This window comes from Vulpes lagopus, chromosome X (genome assembly GCF_018345385.1).
Source record: "Vulpes lagopus strain Blue_001 chromosome X, ASM1834538v1, whole genome shotgun sequence".
Taxonomy (NCBI): Eukaryota; Metazoa; Chordata; class Mammalia; order Carnivora; family Canidae; genus Vulpes; species Vulpes lagopus.
Window position 1 is genome coordinate 21990016 of NC_054848.1, and position 22095 is coordinate 22012110.

The 22095-nt window shown below is 36.2% G+C and overlaps 1 protein-coding gene across 1 annotated transcript in view; it reads left to right on the top strand.

Annotated features, from left to right (window-relative positions):
• LOC121482448 (28S ribosomal protein S31, mitochondrial-like) overlaps nt 1-21881 on the top strand; it is a 61244-nt gene extending 39363 nt beyond the window's left edge. The window contains exon 2 of the mRNA XM_041740370.1: nt 21458-21881. Coding sequence (XP_041596304.1) covers nt 21458-21881 — 424 coding nt within the window. The remainder of the gene's footprint in view (nt 1-21457) is intronic.
• The last annotated feature ends 214 nt before the right edge of the window (nt 21882-22095 follow it).

The following is a 22095-nucleotide window of genomic DNA, read 5'->3' on the forward strand; positions in this document are numbered from 1 at the left end:
ATCATTTGCTGTAGTATGCAATCAAGATGTTGGAACTGGAATATTTTCCCCACTCTTACTAGGACGTTAAGCAAAAAAAACAAAACAAAACAAAAAAAACAAAAACAAAACAGAAAAACAGTGTGTCACTGTCTTGGTGTATCCTAAGCCCTTTCATGCACTGTTGCTTTCATAACATCAGTGCAAATATTAACATTACGAAAGAGAAAAATCATCTTTGGATTTTTATTTTTTTTTTTTTGAAAACTCACAGACCACTTTAAAGGGTCTCACTGATGCCAAAGATTAAGTGAACCAGATTTTGAGGACCATCGCCTCCCTCCTAGCCAAAAAATGGGGAACATAGACTCTAAAAATACACACTGATATTCTGGGTCTGAAATTTTCTGGCTGCAATGTTGGGCAAATCAATGAGCCATTCTTGGTATTCACAACCCCCCCCCCCCCCCCCGGCCAAAGTTAATAGCTTATGTTTTTAAGGACAAAATGAGATTATGTAAAAAACATTTTATGTGAAGTAATAAATGCTATGAAACAACATTTTACTTATCACCACCACCACTGGTTTTGCATGAACACATAAAGCAGAGTAGAGCATCCCTTTAGCATTTAGATATGCCAGTGCTGTGTTAGCAATACAATGTTATATAACTTTTTTGTGTAAACACTTTGCTCTTAAGTAATCAGGGTTGAAAGGATCAAGCAACTCCATTTATCTTGGCTCTGTTGATGCATTAGTAACTGCAACTCCTTTGGCATCCCTGTAACATTTGAAGTATCAGGAAGCTACAGACAGGCCATTACCAGGAATAAAACATTACTCTCAGAACATCACTGTATACGTGGAACTAGTAACACCACACACCGACCATAAGAGCCTACCTTCTAGAAGAACGGTGGCATCCCCCCTCTCTGGTTTTAATTTCTTCTGTCTTCGCAGGACAAGTGTTTTCCCACCTACTTTCCAACAAGAACTTTGCCCCTTAGCCAGCTTATTTCACTTAGTTTTATCCTGATGAAGAGGCACTCGCGTCCTCAGGAGGCTTTCTGAAAAGAAAATGTCTTGCCAGGCCAAGGCTTTTTAAACTTTAGGTGCATGAGAATAACCTGGGGAGATTTTGTAAACTATGCCTCCTGAGAGCCTCAGCTTCAGAGAACCTGACTCCTCTGGTAGGGTTCAAGAATTTGTATTTGCAAAACATCACAGGTGCTAATTGAAGTTGCCAATCTCAGGATCACACTTTTAGTAGACAATTTTTTTCTTGCCTTAATGCAGACCACCTGAGAAACAGAATTCCAGGGTTTTAACATGCTAACAACAGTTGTGGTCTTTTTTTTTTTTTTTTTTTTTTTTTTTTCTCACCTAGATCACCTGGCTTGTAGGGCAGAGAAGCAGAAAAAAAAACAACAACAACAAAAAAAACCAGCATTCCAGATTGGGGGGGGAGGGGGGGTAAGTGGATCTAAAAGCTGAAAACAAAACAAAAGCCAAAAAAAGTAAACAGTTCCCTAATGACATTGAATTAATAATTTAAATTTAGCCAGAAGTGAATGAAGGTAATAGCGTGCTTCTTAAACAGTTGATCATAATTAATTTAATTTTCCCTTCATCTTCGTCTTATGGCTCATGGGTTTATCCAGTTAATTGACACATAATGGGAGTTTCTGTTGACTAGACTTTTTTCCTCTTGAAATATTTGCTCTTTTTTATTTCTCTTATAGGTTGCATACTTTAGGGCTTGAATTTTCCTTTTAGAAATTACCCCTTTTGACTTTCATTCGTGAAGAAATGAGTTTTTGTTTTTGTTTTTGTTTTTTTTTTAGTGACAAACCACTTGCAGAAATGTGTTAGTGTAGAGGAAAACGGAAGCTTCTAAATATATTAATGGGCAATAATCAAAGATCTCTAGGACATCTTTGTCAGGGGAAAACTTGAGTGGCTCGGTTCTTCTAACCTCCACTTAATTTGGATTAGTGTTAGGAGAGTTAGCTATGGATGTCCACACGATAGTCTGTTAAGTCATACTGAAGAAAAAACAAGGTTATTTTAGGTTTATTTGTGAAATGTAAAGCACAAACTGATCATTGGAAGTAACTTTCCAGTAGAAAAGCTATGCCCAAGACCTAGCCCATCTTGCTGAAAAACTGTATACAAGAATACAGCACACTCACTAGGAACACCATGAATGAGATGCAAAAATGCAAGAGAAGGCGGTGGGAGATGAGCAGACAAAGGGTAGCTTACTCTGAAAATATGTTTTAAGGATGAGGCATGCACTAAAGGATGTTATTTAAATCGCTTTAAAGTCAATGAGGTTCTGAACATTGGGGTTTAGCTCTACTCTTAATGTGCAAGACAATGTTTAAAGTTGAGGCACCAGATCAAGGAGCCTCTTCTCAATATTGGAGAACACTTACACGATGCAAATTATTTAGTTTCTTTAGGGCTTTAGTAGCCAAAATTGTTTCCTATAATCCAATCACTATAGCATAGGTTTCTAGATCTCATTCTGTATCTCAAAGGTATTGTATACACGTGTTCTTTTAGAATAAAGACCTTTATTTATTTATTTTTTTTATTTATGATAGTCACAGAGAGAGAGAGAGGCAGAGACACAGGCAGAGGGAGAAGCAGGCTCCATGCACCGGGAGCCTGATGTGGGATTCGATCCCGGGTCTCCAGGATCACGCCCTGGGCCAAAGGCAGGCGCCAAACCGCTGCGCCACCCAGGGATCCCTAGAATAAAGACGTTTAAATGCCCAAGTGCTGTAGCTTCTCTGTGAGGGGGAGATCAGCAAACATTTTTAGGAAAGAAAACACATAAGCTAAGACTTCTCGTATTAACTGAAGTAATTCAGTTAACATAGCCAGTGTTACTAAAGACAAGGTACTTAAAATTCCTTGAAGGCACTCTAGACTCCCTTTTACCTTCCTCCTTGTTCCGTTTGCTGGAGCCACAGGTCTTATTCCTCTAATAGGGCCACGGAAGCGATGTCTTTGGTACTTTTGCCTTTGCTAGGGCAGAGGAGGGAAGATAATTACCCATTTTCCCTTCTAGGTTCTAGGCTGAGACTCCCCTGGGATAAAAGATTAACAAGAAAACAACCAAACACAAAAAAAAAAAAAAGAAAGAAAACAACCAAACACAAAAAAAAAAAAAAGAAAGAAAACAACCAAACAAGTTTAATAACATGTAGACCTCCTGTATACCTCGGAGATATCCCGGTGAGCTGGGGCTATATGATCAGGCTCGCAGAGATCCCAAAAATGCCAAGGCGTAAGTAAAACAGAGATAATGGAGCACACCAGACCACCCAGCCCTAGGTGTGGGCAGGAAGGGTGTCTTTTTATGACAGTCATCTATAATCAACAAAGAATAACCAAACCTCAAAGAAGAAGTAGGCCATTAAAGATGTTATCACTAGTCCTAACTCAAACCAAGACTGCACAAGAATCTCAAGGCCCCATGTTTCCCAGTCAGTTCTCAATAAAAGGCCAGCCAAAAGGCCCCAGTGGCAACCCTATCGGGACCCCTCTCACTTCTGACAGCTTTCTCTGTATCTTGGCTTAATAAACTTCTATTGCTTTACTCATTCTCCTTCATCCGTGAGATTCATTCTTTGATTCCGTGAGACAAGAACCAAGCTCTCCCCCATCACCCTGAGACCAAACAACTCTCGGAAATGGCCTGAATAACATCTTCCTGCTAAAGTCAAAAGAAAGTGTTGCAGGGGTGGAGAGCCAGTTACGGAAGGTGACCGAGAAAAACACAGTAAACAAAGGCCTGGTTGTTAGGCAGATTTAAATCCCTGCCTTTTCAATTGATAGAAGTTTCTAGAGACATCTTCCTCTTCCTGTTACAGAGTGGAAGACACCCTTACAAATGCAGATTTTCCTTCTACATGGAAATATCTCTTATAAAAGGGTAGCTTCCCTGGGTTTTCAGAGCTTCCCTTGTGTCTGCTGTTCCTTAAATAGAATCAGCATAAAATAACCCTTATGCCAAGGAGGCATATTTTGGATGACATATTCTGCTTCCCTTCTCTGGTCTTGCTGTCTGCAACACCCTTCACCATATATACACACGGATTATTGATCCCTGTCAGGGAGCACAAATTCTCCCCTTCAACATCCTTCTAGTCGGACTAAGAATCAAATTGACAAGAGACAGATGAACAGGAGAAAATGAAATATAATAGCATAACCATGGGTAATCCACACATACGGGGAAATTTCAAAGACAGGCACAATGAGGTATATAAGTCATCCTAAACTAGGAGAAGGGGATAGGAGTCCGGAACTTCTGAGGAAAGGAATGCAATTTACAGGAAGATGAAAAAGAGTAAATCTTTGATCAACAAATATTTGCCGGGCCACTCAGAAACGATGGGACAAAGACAAGACTCAATCAAAGTGGCCTTGCTAGGTCCTTCCAGGTCTACCACACCTAGTTCTATTATAATGTAGTTATCTCTAGTGGGAGCACTCGTCCTGGAGCGGTCCTGGATCTGAATTCTTTTAGGTGGTTTTGGGGAAAGTAAAGAGCTCTTCCGGATTCTGCCGGGTTTTGATTCCTTTGTAACTCAAAATAATCTTCATGCCATAGTGGCCCAACTTGGGGTGGCCTGTCGTCGGGCCCTACATCCCTGATCACTTATTCCCTTTGGTCTTTATTCAAGTAGGATCTCAGCGATCTCATTGAGACTTTCCCAGGACAACATAGGTTGAATTTCAAGCCACTGTCCCTTTGCTCTCATTACTGACTGGACTGCCATTTCATTTTTCCCTTGATTAAATGTAACTTTTTAATTACAAATTAAAGGTGACCTCCCAGGGGGCAAGAATTTTTGCCTCTTTGCTTCACTTGTGTTGCTTGGAAGAATGATTAGAAAATAGTATGCACTTGGGGCACCTGGGTGGCTCAATGCTTGAGTGTCTGCCTTTGGCTCAGGTCATGATCCCGGGGTCCTGGGATTGAATCCTGCATCAGGCTCCATGTGGGGAGCCTGCTTCTCCTTCTGCCTAGGTCTCTGCCTCTCTCTCTCTCTCTCTCTCTCTCTCTCTCTCTCTCTCTCTGTATCTCATGAATAAATAAATAAAATTTAGAGCAACCCCGGTGGCTCAGAGGTTTAGAGCTGCCTTCAGCCCAGGGTGTGATCCTGGAGACCCGGGATCAAGTCCCACATTGGGCTCCCTGCATGGAGCCTGCTTCTCCCTCTGCCTGTGTCTCTGCCTCTCTCTCTCTCCTCTCTGTATTTCTCATGAATAAATAAATAAATAAAAATCTTTAAAAATAAATAAATAAAATTTAAAAAAATAGTAGGCACTCAATAAATATTTGTGAAATTAAAGGAGTACTAACTGGATGAACAACTGTATTCATGAAGAAAGGACTGAATCTTTTAATATAAACTGAAGTCCACATTTGGCTGTTAACATGCTGGCACCCATTTCTAAGCCAGAGCATATTCTCCTACCCTTTGTATATTATGTAAGCACCAGAAAGATTTCAGCATTATTAACCTGAGTTTTGTGACATGGTATAAAATCTGCCTGAGTCCAAACACAACAGCCTTTCCAATCTCTTTATTACTGTTTTCCTAGGTATCTAAGAATGGGATTACTTTTCAGGGTGGATATTGGAGAATTGTTTTAATAAGACTAAGCATAGACTCAACTAAAATTAACCCAAATAATTGGTTTCTGGGTCCTTTTTAAAATTTTACCAATGTAGGCTTGTAGGTATGTATGTATGCATTACCTCTCTTATTTTACCATATGGCACAAAGCACTTGTAGTCAAAAGACTACAAATAGAATGTGTCTGCCTCTCAGGGCTACTGTGTAGGGCAACTCCAAGGAGCAGGTTAACATGCATGCCACATAAATGATGCCCTCCAGAATGGTGCAATGAATGCATAACCATTCATTCAGATTGCAAAGTTAGTTCAACCCTGCTATTTTGTAATACGGAGTCTATGCTCACCATTTCCACTAACATGACCGTGGACTAAACAACAGTACGTTTTTGCCTAGAATACTATAATAACATCCTAAAAGCCCCCACAAATCCATTCACACTCCACTGATAAAATATACATCTCATGATATCATTTCTAGTTACGGGTTTCTTTCTTGTTTCATGAATAAGCCTGTCATAATGGTTCTGCTGTCCTTCATTCTGAAATAATCTCACCCCAGATATCTGCATAATTTCCCCTCTTCATTCCTTTATGTCTTATATGTGATATGCCACTTTCTCAGAGGGGCCTTGTCTCCCATCTTATCTAACTAAAACCTCAACTTCAGTTCCCCCTTATAGTCTTTATACTCTGGTTGTTGCTAGTGATTATCGCCCTCTAACATACCACACATTTTATTTGTTTTTTTTCTAACTTCATAAGATGTAATTTCCATGAGGGAAGATATTTTTGCCTATTTCGGTCGATCATATTTCTATAGTATTCTTGCAGGTTTGCAAGGTTCTTATCTTGTGGAGTCAAAGAATAAATCTCTGGAACACAAAAGGGTGAAGTGATAGTTGATTAAGTGAAGGTGAAAACAGAAAAGAAAGCTCTCTAAAGTGAGAGGGGTCCTGAATGGGTTGCCACTGAGGGCTGTTATGGTCAATCTTTTATAGAAAACTGACCAGGGGGGCACCTGGATGGCTCAGTGATTGAGCGTCTGCCTTAGGCTCAGGTCGTGATCCCGGGGTGCTGGGATCAAGTCCTGAATCGGACTCCCCACGCAGAGCCTGCTTCTCCCTCTGCCTATGTCTCTGCCTCTCTCTGTGTGTCTCTCATGAATGAATGAATGAATGAATAAATAAATAAATAAATAAATAAATAAATAAATAAATAAAAGAAAACTGACCAGGGAACTCAAATCTTGATGTCACCACTGATAGCACCATGATTACTTCTCCTTTGAATATCTCGTTTCTGATGTTTAAGACACAAGAAATGGTCTGGTTATGTTCCCTTATCTCTGGTTTCCTTATGCTTCAGCATTTTTGGGATTTCTGTGAGCCTGATCACATAGCCCTCTACCTATCTTCCCTACCTGTCCCCACCTGTCCCTTACTCATTATGTAGAAGACTAGAAGACTATCTGCCACATGGGGTGCCTGGCTAGCTCAGTTGGTAGAACATGCAACTGTTGATATTGGGGTCTTGAATCCAAGACCCACATTGAGCATGAAGGTGAGTAAATAAATAAATAAATAAATCTGCTATAATTTTTTTTATTTGCACATAGTTGGTGTTCAGAAAGTATATGTTGAGGGACACCTAGGTGGCTCAGTCAGTTAAGTGTCTGCCTTCAGCTCAGATCATGATCCCAGGGTCCCAGGTTCAAGCCTGGGGTTGGGCTCCCTGCTCAGTAGGGAGCCTGCTTCTTCTTCCTGGCTTGTGCTCTCTTTCACTACTACCTATGTCTCTATCTCTGTCCCTCTCAAATAAATAAATAAATAAATAAATAAATAAATAAATAAATAAATAAAAACTTTTAAAAAACCCTGTATCTTGAGTTAAACAATGTTTAAAATTTTGTAAATATAATTTAATTTGTATTACATGCAGCCAAAAGGAATCCAAAATGATATAATCATCAACTTAGTAACCTGTGATACAATGATTTAAGTATACAAAGAATGAAATGGGTGTCGAATTTCTCTTGACTCTTGGAAAGAATATTGTCAGAGTAATTTGAGAAACAGCATCTACAAAAATAGTATACACATGTATTAGAATGACCGTTCCACAACCATATAGGTTCTTCTCTATCTTCACTCATTCATTAATTTCATTATTCCACAGATGTTTTGGCTGTTTGCTAGAGTGTCAAAGAAGAAACATCAGATGTGTATTCTAAAAAGGACGCTGAATCACATGTACAAGTATGAAATGAATGTTAGTGAGAAAACTTATAGGCAGAAAAGCCACAGTGAACACAATTTCCTATTCTTACATTATTCTGGATCTGGCATAGCTGGATGTATCATAAAAAAGTGTTTCAGCAGAAAGGGAGCCCCACCACAACCACCATCATGTTGCTTGATATATTAATAGGATAAGTACATAAGGGAGAGATTAGCTAGTCAGTTGTGTAATAATGGTAGTTCTGATTTGAATAATTGTAGGTTCTTGTCATATAATAAGTCTTTTTTTAAAATTTTTTTATTATTATTATCGTTTATTTATGATAGTCACAGAGAGAGAGAGAGAGAGAGGCAGAGGGAGAAGCAGGCTCCATGCGCCGGGAGCCGATGTGGGATTCGATCCCGGGTCTCCAGGATCGCGCCCTGGGCCAAAGGCAGGCGCCGAACCGCTGCGCCACCCAGGGATCCCCTAATAAGTCTTAGAGGAGACCTAGCCTCTTCTGAGCCAGCAGTTTGGGTAAAACAAAAGATAAGAGCCACACGTATTTGAAAAAGTAGATACCCACTAGTTTGGGTGATTGGATAAATGTGAACCTTGGCTGAAGTTCTATTACCATTTCAAAATGGAACTATCTGAGACTGATCTCAACCTAGAGGATTTTATTTCTTTTAAAGATTGTTTGTTTGTTTGTTTGTTTGTTTGAGAGAGCACATGTGCACGGGGAGGGGTAGAGGGAGAGGAGAGAGAGACTCTCCAGCAGACTCCCTGCTGAGCTCAGAGCCTCACACAAGGCTTGATCTCACAATGATCATGACCTGAGCTGAAATCAAGAGTTGGACACTTAACTGACTGAGCCACCCAGGTGCCCCATTAATTTAGAGGATTTTAACTGACAGAGAACTTAGGGCTGGTTGGAAATGATGGGTTGGTTAGTCAAAATTTTTCTTTCAGTGAGATGACATGTTTCTAGTGGGCCCATTAATATACAAACAATTTCACCTCAAAAATCATACACCAGGACAGTTTATTAAAGATATATATGAAAACACATATTAGAATGGCTAGTTTCTGATGGACATTCAAATAATTATGCATTGATTGTGAATTTGAAACAAAAGAAGTAGTGTTATTAATGAGAGTATGCCAAGGGCTATTGTACATGTTTCATATATATTATTTATTTCTCACACCAACTCTGATATGTCCCTTATTATTCTCATCCACACTTTTAATTTGATAAATCTGAGGTTCAAACAATTGTTCCATATCCCACAGTTGTTAAGTGGAAAATCATAAACCAAATCCTGGCATGTTTCTTCTAGAATCTACACTCTTAACCACTGGGCATGTTACTTCCCAATTTCCTTCCACAAATTTTGCACTAAGGTAATATTAAAAAGTGTCAAAGGAATCTTTTTTTCTTTCTTTCTGTTGGTAAAAAACATATACATTGATTTTGGGATTATGTGCAAAACAGAAAATGGTTTCTCGGGAATTTCATATTTGTATTATCCTATGCTATTAATGTGATGAAAATAGCAAAGAAATAAGGATCTGCTTCTGTGACTGTAGTAACTTAATTAAAGGAAAGTCATTTAAATTCTCTTTTCCCCTTTCTATAAAATTGGGGTAAATTGGCCACTTAACTTCTCAAGGGTATTGATATTAATGACTGACTGGCTGTAATAGGATTTGGAAGTTTAGAGGAAAGGCAGTACGCAAGAATGAATCATAAATTGCTATGGTTAGGAATTTTCATTCTCAGACAGATTTAAAATCCTTTAACAACGTGAGCAAGCACTGATAAAAAGAGCAGAGGACAGGAAAATGTTACATCTGGACCCAGGCAAAGAAAGTATAGGTGTAAAAATGGAAATTGTCACTGTCTTGGGGAACACATAATTGTATTTGGGAAGATTTTAATAGTTTAAGAAGTTTATTTCCTTTCTACTTTTGCCTTTTGGAGAACAAATTTAGATTACCGACATGATAGTTAGAGAATATATCTTAGTATCTGATGGGGTCATTAATTCAAAATTATTCCTATCTACATTAATAGAGAGATTTCTCAATATATTTCTACTTGGGTTTATAGACGTGCTGTGAGAGAAGTTGATTTCGATACAAGTAACTCAGATCATTCGTCTGTTTCTCTCCACTTACATGTCTAATTTTTCTAGGCCTGTTTAGTCACTTGAACACCTTGATCATACACCAGATATCTGATTATTTTTTTTAGCAGTAGTCACAAAATAGACATGAATCCCTATCAAAAGTCCTTCAAACATTTTTTAGGATGTCCTTTGCCTAACTTTGTTCTCTGTGTCTCCCTTCTGTCTTTGGAATTCAAATACAAAAATTAGTTACCAGCTCTGTTAAAAAGGAAACCATAGGCCCAAAATGGCATCACTTAGGCAAAGTGACCAAACTAGAGCTTAATACCTAACCTAATTGCACTTTCAACCTCCCCCAGAGACATAGTCTTGAACAGTCAATCAGGAATTTTCTGGCCAGCACCAATAAGGTAATCTGTTACATTGGCCCTCTCCATCCTCCAAAGGAAGATGAGGTAATCTGCCTACTAAGACCCTCTAGTGATGAGGCCACCTGAAATACACCTGTTTTGTTCATGACTTCCTTATCTTGCCTTTAAATACCTTTTCCTTTCTGTAGCTCTTTGGAGCTCTCCTCTACTTGCTAGAGGAGACGCTGCCTGATGCATGAATCACTTAGTAAAGCCAGTTAGAGCTTGAAGTTTACTTGGTTGAATTTTGTTTTCTAATAGTTCAAATGTATTTTAAAAAACAAATTAAAAAATGAAATTTTAACTATCTGGAGTTTCCAATTCACCAATGTGATTGTGGCAGGCGGGATAATGCCCCACAAAGATTTCCATAACCCAATCTCTGAAATTTGAGAATATGTTAAATTATGTGGCAAAGGAGAATTAAAGTTGCAGATGGAATTAAAGTCACTAATCAGCTGCCTTTCACTTGTGAAGATTATTTTAGTTTATCCGGGTGCACTCAACATAATCACAATGGTCCTTATAAGAGGAAAGGGTGGCAGGAGAAGAGAGAGAATAAAATGTTACAGAGTAAGAGGTCGGTGTGATGTGATTGTTCACTTTGTAAATGGAAGAGGCCATACGCCAAGTAATGCAGGCAGCCTCTAGAAGCAGGAAAAAGCATGAAAACAGACTGTCCAAAAAAAAAAAAAAAGAAAGAAAGAAAAAGAAAACAGACTGTCCCCGAGAGCTTCTAGACAAAAAAACTTTAATCCTGACAATATTGTGATTTTTAGCCCAATAAGATACATTTTTGAATTCTGACCTTCAGAACCGTAAGGTAATAAATTGGTGTTGTTTTCACCCACTAGCTTACTGATAATTTGTTACTGTAGCAATAGTAAACTAATAGAATCACTTAAGTCTTTTCGATGCCAAAAACACATACAAACAAAATGTTTTAATTAACTTCACTTGCATAAAAAAAATTGCTAACTTTGGGCTATCACTGTTGAATAGTTATTTTAAATACATTGGTAATTTGATTTTAGCAAATGTATTCTTTTTTTTCAGCACATCTTATTCTTTTAAAACCCATCCATGTACCTATTTATTCATGAACTTTGAAGAGGCTGCTTGCCATTATCTGAAAGTATTAGCATTGAAATGGATATAAAGTAACAAGAGAATAAAGGGGGAAAAAGTATATAGTTTGTATTAGAAAATGTATATTTAGGGACCCCTGGGTGGTTCAGTGGTTATGCCTTCAGCCCAGGGCATGATCCTGGAGACCTGGGATCGAGTCTCTCATCAGGCTCCCTTCATGGAGCCTGCTTTTCCCTCTGCCTGTGTCACTGCCTCTCTCTCTGTGTCTCTCATGAATAAATAAATAAAATCTTTAAATAAAATAGAAAGTGTATATTTAAATACAGAGAGGAAAGAGTAGAAGACATGGTGATGGTATAAACGGAGAAGATATGTTACAGAGGTTTATGGAATTATAGAAAATGATAGTTTTAAATTTTGGTATTTTTTCAACTGCTACAAAAAATAGTTATTGGATTTATGAGAGTAAGGAGGTATATTGTTTTCAAATTATTTATATATTTTATTATATAATATTTATTTATTATATAATATTTTATTTATTTATTCATGAGAGACACAGAGAAAGAGAGGCAAAGACAGATGCAGAAGGAGAAGCAGGCCCCACGCAGGGAGCCTGATGTGGGCCTAGATCTTGGGACCCCGGGATCACTCCTTGAGCAGAAGGCAGATGCTCAACCACTGAGCCACCCAGGAGTCCCTACTTATTTTTAATTGAAGTAAAATAAACATAAAATTTACCATTTCAAATATTCTTTTTTTTTTAGACTTAATTTATTTATTTATGAGAGAAAGAGAGAGAGCAGCTGTAGAGGGACAAGCAGACTCTGCACTGAGTGCAAAGCCCAATGCAGGGCTTGATCCCTCGACCCTGAGATCATGACCTGAGCCAAAATCAAGTCAGAGGTTAAACCAACTGAGCCACCCAGGCATCCCTATTTTAACTATTCTTACATGTATAGTTCTGTGGTGTTAAGTACACATACACTGTTCTACTGTTGTGCAATCATCAAAACTTTTTTTTATCTTATGAAATTGACTTTGTACCCATTAAACAACTATCTATTCCTCTCTCACCCCAAACCCTGAAAATCATTATTCTATTTTGTTCCTATTAATTCAACTACTCAAAGTACCTTATATAAGTGGAAACATATAGTATTTATTCTTTTGTGACTATCTTATTTCATTTATTTAAAAATATTTAATTTATTTATTCATGAAAGACACACACAGGAAGAGAGAGAGAGAGAGAGAGAGAGAGAGAGAGAGAGAGGCAGACACATGGGCAGAGGGAGAAGCAGGCTCCATGCAGGGAGCCTGATGTGAGACTTGATCCAAGGACCCCAGGATCACGCCCTGGGCCAAAATCGAGGCACTAAACCGCTGAGCCACCCAGGCATCCCTATCTTTTTTTTTTTTTTCCTATCTCATTTCATTTAGCATAACATCTTCAAGGTTCATCCATGTTGTAGCATGTGTCAGAATTCCCTCTTTTTAAATGCAGAAAAATATTCTGTTTTGTGTGTATACCACATTTGGTTTATCCATTCATCTACGATTAACACTTGGCCGTATGGCTATTGTGAATAATGCTGCCATTAAGAGGGGTGTATAAATATCTTCTCAAGTCTCTACTATTATTTTGGGCATATACTCAGAAGCGCAATTGGTAGATATGGTAATTCTATTTTCTATTCCATTGGTCTTTATGCGAATACCACACTATTTTGATTACTAACTTTGTTGTAAGTTTTGAAATCAGGAAGTGACTCCTCCACTTTTACTCATTTTTAAAGATTATTTGGCCTATGTTGGATCCTTTGATATTATGTATAAATTTTAGAATGAGTTTTTCTATTTATGCAAAAAACAAGGTTGGGATTTTGATAGGGGTTGCACTGAATTTGTGTATCATTTTGGGTAATATTGACATCTTAAAAATCTATTCTTCCAATTCATGAGTGTGAAATTTTTCCATTTATTTATTTCTTCTTTAATTTATTTCATTAATGTGTTGTAGTTTTCAGTGTACAAATCATTCACCCCTTTGATTAAGTTTATTCCTAAGTACTTTATTTTATTTTTTTGCTTGATGCTATTATCAATTGAATTGTCTTATTTTCCTTTATAGAAAGTTCATTATTAGTATATAAAAAGCAACTGATTTTTATGCATTAATTTTGTGTTCCACAAGTTTTGCTAAATTAGTTTATCAGTTTTGGGGCACCTGGGTGGCTCAGTCATTTAAGCATCTGCCTTTAGTTCAGGTCATGATCTCATAGTCCTGGGATTGAGCCCTGCATCAGGCTCCCTGCTAAGCATACTTCTCCCTTTCCCACTGTCCTTCCCCTCGGTTGTGTGCTCTCTCTCTTTCTCTCTCTCATAAAATAGTAATAATAATAATAATAATCTTTTAAAAAATTATCAGTTCTAATTGCTTTTTGGAATATTTAGGTTTTTAGGTATAGGACCCTATTATCTGCAACAGAGATTATTTTACTACTTCCTTTCGGATTTGGATGCCTTTCCTTTCTTTTTCTTATCTAATTGTTCTGGCTAAGACTTCCACTACTGTGTTGAATGGAAGTAGCAAGTGTGATATCCTTGTCTTCTTTCTGATTATAGAGAAACAGCTTTCAGTCTTTTACTATTGAATGTGATGTTAGCTGTAAGCTTTTCATATATGATCTTTGTTATGCAGATATTTTTCATCTGTTCCCAGCTTGTTGAATGTTTTTATCATGAAAGTGTGTCGAATTTTGTCAAGTGATTTTTCTGTATCAATTGAGATGATTATGTGTTTTTGTCCTTCATTCTCTTATTTTGGTGTATTACATTGATTGATTTTTTTATGTTGAGCCATTCTTGTACTCCAGGAATAAATCTCACTTGGCCATGGTATATAATTCTTTTAATGTGCCACTGAATTTTTTTGCTGGTATTTTTTGAGCATTTTTTATCACTATTTTTCAGGGATATTGGTTTATAGTTTTTTTGTAGTGTCTTTGTCTGGATTTGGGGAAAGTGGTTAGGGCATTTAAATTGAACTCAGTATAATTCCATTATTTTAGGTGGAATTATTACTTCATTATTCTCTTTATTTGGGATTAAGTATAGTTTAAGGAGAAGTGTATGGGTGCCAAGTGGACAAAGGGTAGATTTTGGTGGTTAATTTTATAATGTCAACTTGACTCAGCCACAATGTACCCAGACATTTGGCCAAACATTTTTCTAGGTATGTCTGTAAGGGTGTTTCTGGATGAGATTTTTATTTGTATCAATAGACTGTGTAAAGCAAACTCTCTTCCCTACTGTGGGTGAGCATTATTCAGTCAACTGAAGACCTTAATAGAACAAAAAACTGAGTAAGAGGAAACTCCTCATGACTGACCATTGAGTTGGGACAATGGTCTTTTCTGACCTTCAGATTTAGACTGAAACCCAGGCTCTCCTTGGGATTCAGGCCCACAGGCTTTTGGAGTAGTACTTAAGAGCATCAGCTCTCCTAGTTCTCAGACCTATACTTAGACACTACACACTGGCTCTCCTGGGTCTCTAGTTTGCTGACTGCAGATCTTGGGATTTCTCAGCCTCCACAATCATGTGAACCAATTCCTTATAAAGAGTAGGATAGAATATATAACATATATCTATATATATACATTCACACGCAAAATACATATACATATACATTTACATGTACATATGAATTGTTCTAGAGAACCATGATTAATACACTACACAAAAACGTGCACATTAATGTTTACAGAAGTTTTAATCATAACTGCCAAAGTTTGTAGGTGACCAAGATGTCTTTCAATAGGTTAACATATAAACAAACTGTGGTACATCCATGTAATGAAATATTATTCAGTGACAAAAAAAGAAATGAGCTATCAAGCTAAGAAAATACATGAAAAAAAACTAATGTCATATTGCTAAGTGAAAGAAATCAATCCTAAACGGGTATATACTGTATGATTCCAACTGTATGACATTGCGAAAAAGAAAAAAAAAAGACTATGGAGACAGTAAAAAGATCAGTGGTTGCCAGGAGTTCAGGAGAAGGGAGAGGGGAAGTGAATACCTGGAGTACAGGGGATTTTTAAGTCAGCAAAACCATTCTGCATGAAACTAATGGTGGATGCATTTATTATTACACATTGGTCAAAACTCATAACATGTACAAAACAAAGAGTGAAACTTAATGTAAAGTATTTACTTGGTTAATAATAATGTATCAATATTGGCTTATCAATTTTAACAAAAATACCACACAAATGCAACATGTTAATAATAAGGTAAACTGAAGAAGATGGGGAGGGGCATAAGGGAATTCTCTGTACTTTCCACTTAATTTTTCCATAAACCTAAAAACTATAGTAATCAAAACAACATGCTATTGATATAAAAATAGTTGTATAGAGCAACAGAACAGAAAGAAAGCCCAGAAATAAATCCCATGCATATATGGTCAATTAACTTATGACAAAGGACCCAAGAATATACTATGAGGAAAAAAAACAGACTCTTCAATAAATGGTGTTGGGAAAACTGTATAGACACATAGATAAAGAATGAAACTGGACTATATTACACTATTCACAAAAATTAACTCAAAATGGATTAAAGACTTGAAAGTAAGACCTCAAACCACCAAATTCTGAGAAGAAAACATAGGCAATAAGTTCTTTGGCATTCATCTTGGCAATGATTTTTGGATTTGACTCCAAAAGAAAAGGCAACACAGGCAAAAATAAACAAGCATATCTATGTCAAACTAAAAACCTTCTGCACAGCAAAGGAAATCATCAACAAAATGAAAAGGCAACCTGCCTTTCATGGGAGAAAAACATTTACAAATATGGGAAAAACTATTTACAAATTATAAAACTGATAAATATATAAATAACACCCATACAACTCACTACTAGAAAAATCCAAACAATCCCATTAAAAAATGGGCAGAGGAAAGAAAGAAGAAAGAAGAAAGAAAGAAAGAAAGAAAGAAAGAAAGAAAGAAAGAAAGAAAAAGAGGAAGGCAGAGGACCTGAGCAGTCATTTTTCCAGAGAAGACATACAGATGGCTAACAGATACATGAAAGGATGCTCAACATCACTAGTCGTCAGGAAATGCAAATCAAAACCACAATGATATATCACCTTATATCTAATAGAATAGTTATTATTAAAAAAAAAAACAAGAAATAACAAGTGTTGGTGAAGATGTGGAGAAAAGGGAATGTTCTTACACTGTGATTGAGAATGCAAAGTGATGCAGCCACTGTAGAAAACAATATGGAGTTTCCTCCAAAAATATATAATAGAATTACCATATGATTCAGCAATCCTACTTCTGGGTATATACCTGAAGGAAAAGAAATCACTATCTAAGGGAGACATCTACACTCACATGTCCATTCATAATAGCTTAGGCATGAAAACAGTCTAAGTGTCCATTGATAGAAACAAAGGTAAAGAAAATGTGATGTATATGTAAATATATAATTCAGCCATAAAAAAGAAAGTAATTCTATCATTTGTGACATGGATGAACACGTCACCAATGACATGCTACACAAAATAATTCAGACAGAGATAGACTAACAAATACTATATGATCTCATTTACATGTGGAATCTAAAAAATTAAATTAATGAGAATAGAGAACACATTGATGGTTGCTAGAGACAGGGGGTTAGGAGTGGAAGAATGGGGTGAAGTTGATCAAAAAGTACAAACTTCCAGTTATAAGATAAGTAAGTTTAGGGGATGTAGTGTACAACATGGTGACTATAGTTCATAATACTGTATTGTATATTTAAACTTGCTAATAGGGTAGATTTTAAAAGTTCCCATTCCAGAAAAAAAATTGTAACTATCTGATGTGATGAAAATGTTAACTAACCTTATTGTGGTAATCATTTCTAAATATACACAAAATCATTGTTGTATGCCTTTAATTTATACTATGTTATATGTCAATTATGTTTCAATAAAGCAGCAAAAAATAAGTTAAAAAAACAGAAATTCAGAAAATTAATTCAAATTTAATATAATTTTGATCTTCTAGATCTTTGGCAAAAACTTTATTTACATTCATAGGTATTTTTTCTGCTTCCTGCATACATATACTTTTGGTAGAAAGAAGTACATTAAAATCTCAGGAAAATGAATGTACTTTTTAAAGATTTTTTTATTTATTTGAGAGAGAGAGAGAGCAAGTGTGAGTAGGGGGAGGGACAAAGGGAGAGGGAATCTCAAGCAGACTGAGTGTGGAGCCTCGTGTGGGGGCTCCATCCTGTGACACTAAGATCATGACCTGAGCTGAAACCAAGAGTCAGATGCTTAACCAAATGTGCCACCCAGGCACCCCAGTGAGTGTATTTCTTATTTAAAGGTTAATAAAATGAAAGTCTGAATGAAATGTATTTTCTTAAAGGAACTAATTTTTTTAATGTTAAGACTATTCTAAGGCCCTTTTAGCAATTTGAAGCATGTATACCTTTCTCCTTCTGCCTCTTTCCTTCCTGATTCCCTCCATTTTTCTCCTTTTTTCCCTTCTTCCTTTCCTTCGTTCTTTTCATCTCTTTTTCTTTCTTTTCTTCTTAGCTTAAACTAAAATAATGAACCTTCCTCTTTACAGAGGCCAGGCTCTAAGTATCCTTATTTTGGAGATGAGACCTCTTTTATTCTAACATGTCACATTATGCAATACCTTAATATTGTTTTTGAGTTGCACTTTCAATTGGGGATGGTAGTAAAACAAATAAAAGATGTGAAATATATTAAGTGCCTAATATGTACTCAAAATGTTAATAGACTCAACAAGTAACTTAAGAGAAAAGTACTATGTCCACATCTAAAAACAGAAGGACCCAGTGAGGATTTCTTTATAATTCTCACTCAGAACATTGGTAATAACACTATATGATGCAAAAAGTTATCATATTGCATCTTATCCCAGGATAATTGGGAAATATGTCAGTATTAGTCCTTTAATTAATGACTTATTCAGAAATACAAGAAAAGTCGTCCACGAAAATGTGTGGAGATAGTGGGATAATCCTAGCTAGAAGACAGTTCCTGATAGAACACTTGTATACTATACACTTTGACTTTCGAATTAAAGGACTGTATTTGTAGTACAGGCAAACAGCACATTCTTAGAGTATGCATACAATAGAAATGCAAAATAATAAAGCAACTTCTTATTAAATTGTTGGCCAGGAATTGTTGTACTTACTTTCATTTGCTTGTATTCAGTATTAAAATCTTGACTTTTTTGTGATTGATTTGTTTTAAGGTTAACTTCCATACACAGCAGGTATTCAATAAATAATGTTGACTGACAGATGGTTAAATGTTAGAATGTGCTTCATCCTCACAGGCAAATAGACACTTGATGATTGATTAGGGTCAAGCATTCTTTAAAATATATTTTGTGCATGTTTCTGAATAATTACTTGATTTAATTCTGAATGTAAAATGGTGTATACAATCATTAATTAGTCTCATTTAGTTTTTTTTTTCATTTAGTTTTTATTATGGGGTTGCTGAATCCAAATTGGTTAAAACTTTTTAATGCCACACTATTTGCTGTTCAAATTCTATTTTTAAAATCTGTAAAGATATACAAGGTAGTTTTTCTTCTGCTACTGCAGTAGTAAATTCTAGGAGAGTACCTCTAAAAGATTGCTGCATTAAAAAAAATCACTCCTTAATTATTAATGAGAAATCAGCAAATTCTCTGTTCATTTCTTTTAACTCATGACGCTGAGGTCAGTTATATGAAGTCTGATTTTCTCACAAAGTAAGTTAATGTTTGATAACTTTAAAGGTGATTTTCCCCAACATAGCAATAACTATTTGATGACTCTACTCTTTAAAGCACTAGGAACCTATTAAGTCTATATTGTGAAGATAATTCATATGTATGTAAAAATCCTCATTTAAATGTTTCACTTCATTTCTTCCAGTATGCAGAATTAAGAGAAATTAGGTTTTTAGGAAATAATTTCATGCCAGAACCCCAGGTATAGCTATCCAAATGAACAAATATATTGGACAAAAAAAGTTAAAATGGGTGACTTGAACCACTCCATAATACATCTTAAGCACTTATTTTTATAACATTCAATGGCATCTTTTATCCAGACAGTTTCAACATTTACAACTGCTACTTAGAGATAAAAACAACATTGAGATAATATTTTATTTTAATCCATTGATTTAATAATATTTCATTTGAATAAAAACATTCTAAACTAAATGGTCAAGTCAGATCAGCTTCTAAACTGATATTAGAATACTAATGTTAAAACATAGAAATCTAGGTATATAATCAAAAGGCCATACTTGTGATGTGGAAACAGTAATATGTAATATGTTGGTCATGCTTATGTGGTGGTGTTTTGAATATTATTGAATGAGTGCTTGTTAACATAATATGTGACACAATAAGAGTCATTCTCTTTTTCCTCCCTTAAACTAATGACACGTGTTGAAAGATAGCTAACTAAAACTTTGCCTGAAATTCCCTTTCATGACACCAGGTGGGGGGGGCACCTGGCTGGCTCAGTCAGCAGAGCATGGGACTCTTGATCTCAGGGTCATGAGTTTAAGCCTCACACTGAGTGTGGAACCTGCCCTGCTTAAAAAAAAAAAACAAAAAAAACAAAAAGCAAATAATGCTAACCATGTTGGTGCTTCCAATTATGAATTGGTTCTAAATAAAGAATTCTTTAGAAATGCTATAGAATTGCACTAAAGGAAATTTTTAGTTTATCTAACTACTAATCTTATCCCACTCTTATATTTAACAGATGAAGAAATTCTACAACGTAAATGGTAAGTGACATTAGCAATGTCCTTCAAGTTTCTAATGATAGATATGGGCAGGAACCCAAGAATGTTGACACTAGTTGTTTGAATTAGTTTTTATTATTCTGCAGTAAAAATCTTGTTTCTGCACTAAAAGTTACAGGGAACTGTTTACACAATATGCAATAGGGAACTGCTCTATGTAGATGTATGTGTTCATGCATGAATGCATGTGTGTGTTTAATTACAAAAAATATCTGGAGTCTGTTCCTTCCATTATTATACCAATCTCATGTTAACCAATTCAATAATATTTTTTCTAATCCATTTATTCATAAGAGACCCAGAGAGAGAGGCAGTGACACAGGCAGAGGGAGAAGCGGGTTCCATGCAGAGAGCCCAATGTGGGACTCGATCTGGGACTCCAGGATCAGGCCCTGGGCCGAAGGCAGACGTTCAACCACTGAGCCACCCAGGCATCCCACTTCAATAATATTTCTTGAAAGCCTACATATTCTCAAAGGATTTTTTTTTCCTACTAAGTTGTGGCACATATCTTCAGATAACACTATTTTGTAGAATTCTATATACCAAAATAATTTATCTGGAATGTATAAATCATTTATTCCATATTTACTGATAAATATATCGTACTCCTGAAAATGTTAGGAATTGTCATGCAAGGTTTGGATTATTCTATATACCCTCAAAACTTTATGGTGTCTCAATGGAAACATCCAAAGGGATCTTGAAGGAAATTGGATGAGAGGAGGCATGATTCCCTGTGTCATTTTTGCAAGTAAAATATGTAGCCTTACAAACACTAGCTTACCATTCTCTAATAATGGGGCTGTACTACATGGATTTATCAAATACTTTTTAAAAAATTTCCATTTCTACCACTGCTTGTAATGATGGAGAATGCTCTTGCTGTCATTTTTACAAAAGATGATCTATCAGTTTGTTTTCTTCAGACAGCAAGCCTTAGCAAGTGTGTGGCTAGAATGAGCAAAAATTTGAGAAAGTATAGGAGAGGGTAACAAGATCCATGAATAAAACCATATGACATTATAAAGCACAGGTAGAGACCCAGTTCCAAGGAGAGTGGTAAGAAGACAACCCGATCCGGGTCTTCAAGACAAGATATTTTTGACCTTAAGGCAGTTACTGAAGAGACATCTGAAACAGAGACTACACCTTCACTCTGGGATATAGAATTTGCTAAGCAGTTAGCTGCAGTAAATGAACAGCCGCTTCAGAATGGTTTTGCAGAAATGATCCAGTGGACGAAAGATGGGAAGCTGTGGGAGTTTCCAATTAACAATGAAGCAGGTTTTGATGATGAGGGTTCAGAATTTCATGAACATATATTTCTGGATATACACCTGAAAGATTTTCCAAAGCAAGGACCAATTCGCCACTTCATGGAACTGGTGACCTGTGGCCTTTCCAAAAACCCATACCTGAGTGTTAAACAGAAGATTGAACACGTAGAGTGGTTTAGAAATTATTTTAGTGAAAAACAAGACATTCTAAAAGAAAATGACATAGAGTTCAATTGAAGACCATGGAAATTTTTATTTCAAGCTGTTGGAGATGGGTATTATAACTAAATAAAAAATTTAATTTTTTTTTACAATAAACTGTGTATTGAAATAGGTTTTGCAGGCTATTTAAAGATACTGAAATATTTTAAACTAGCAATTTTTTCATTCTGGCAATTTGGTGTATATAAGTCCTATTTGAACTATCACATTGTTTTGATAATTTGGTAAT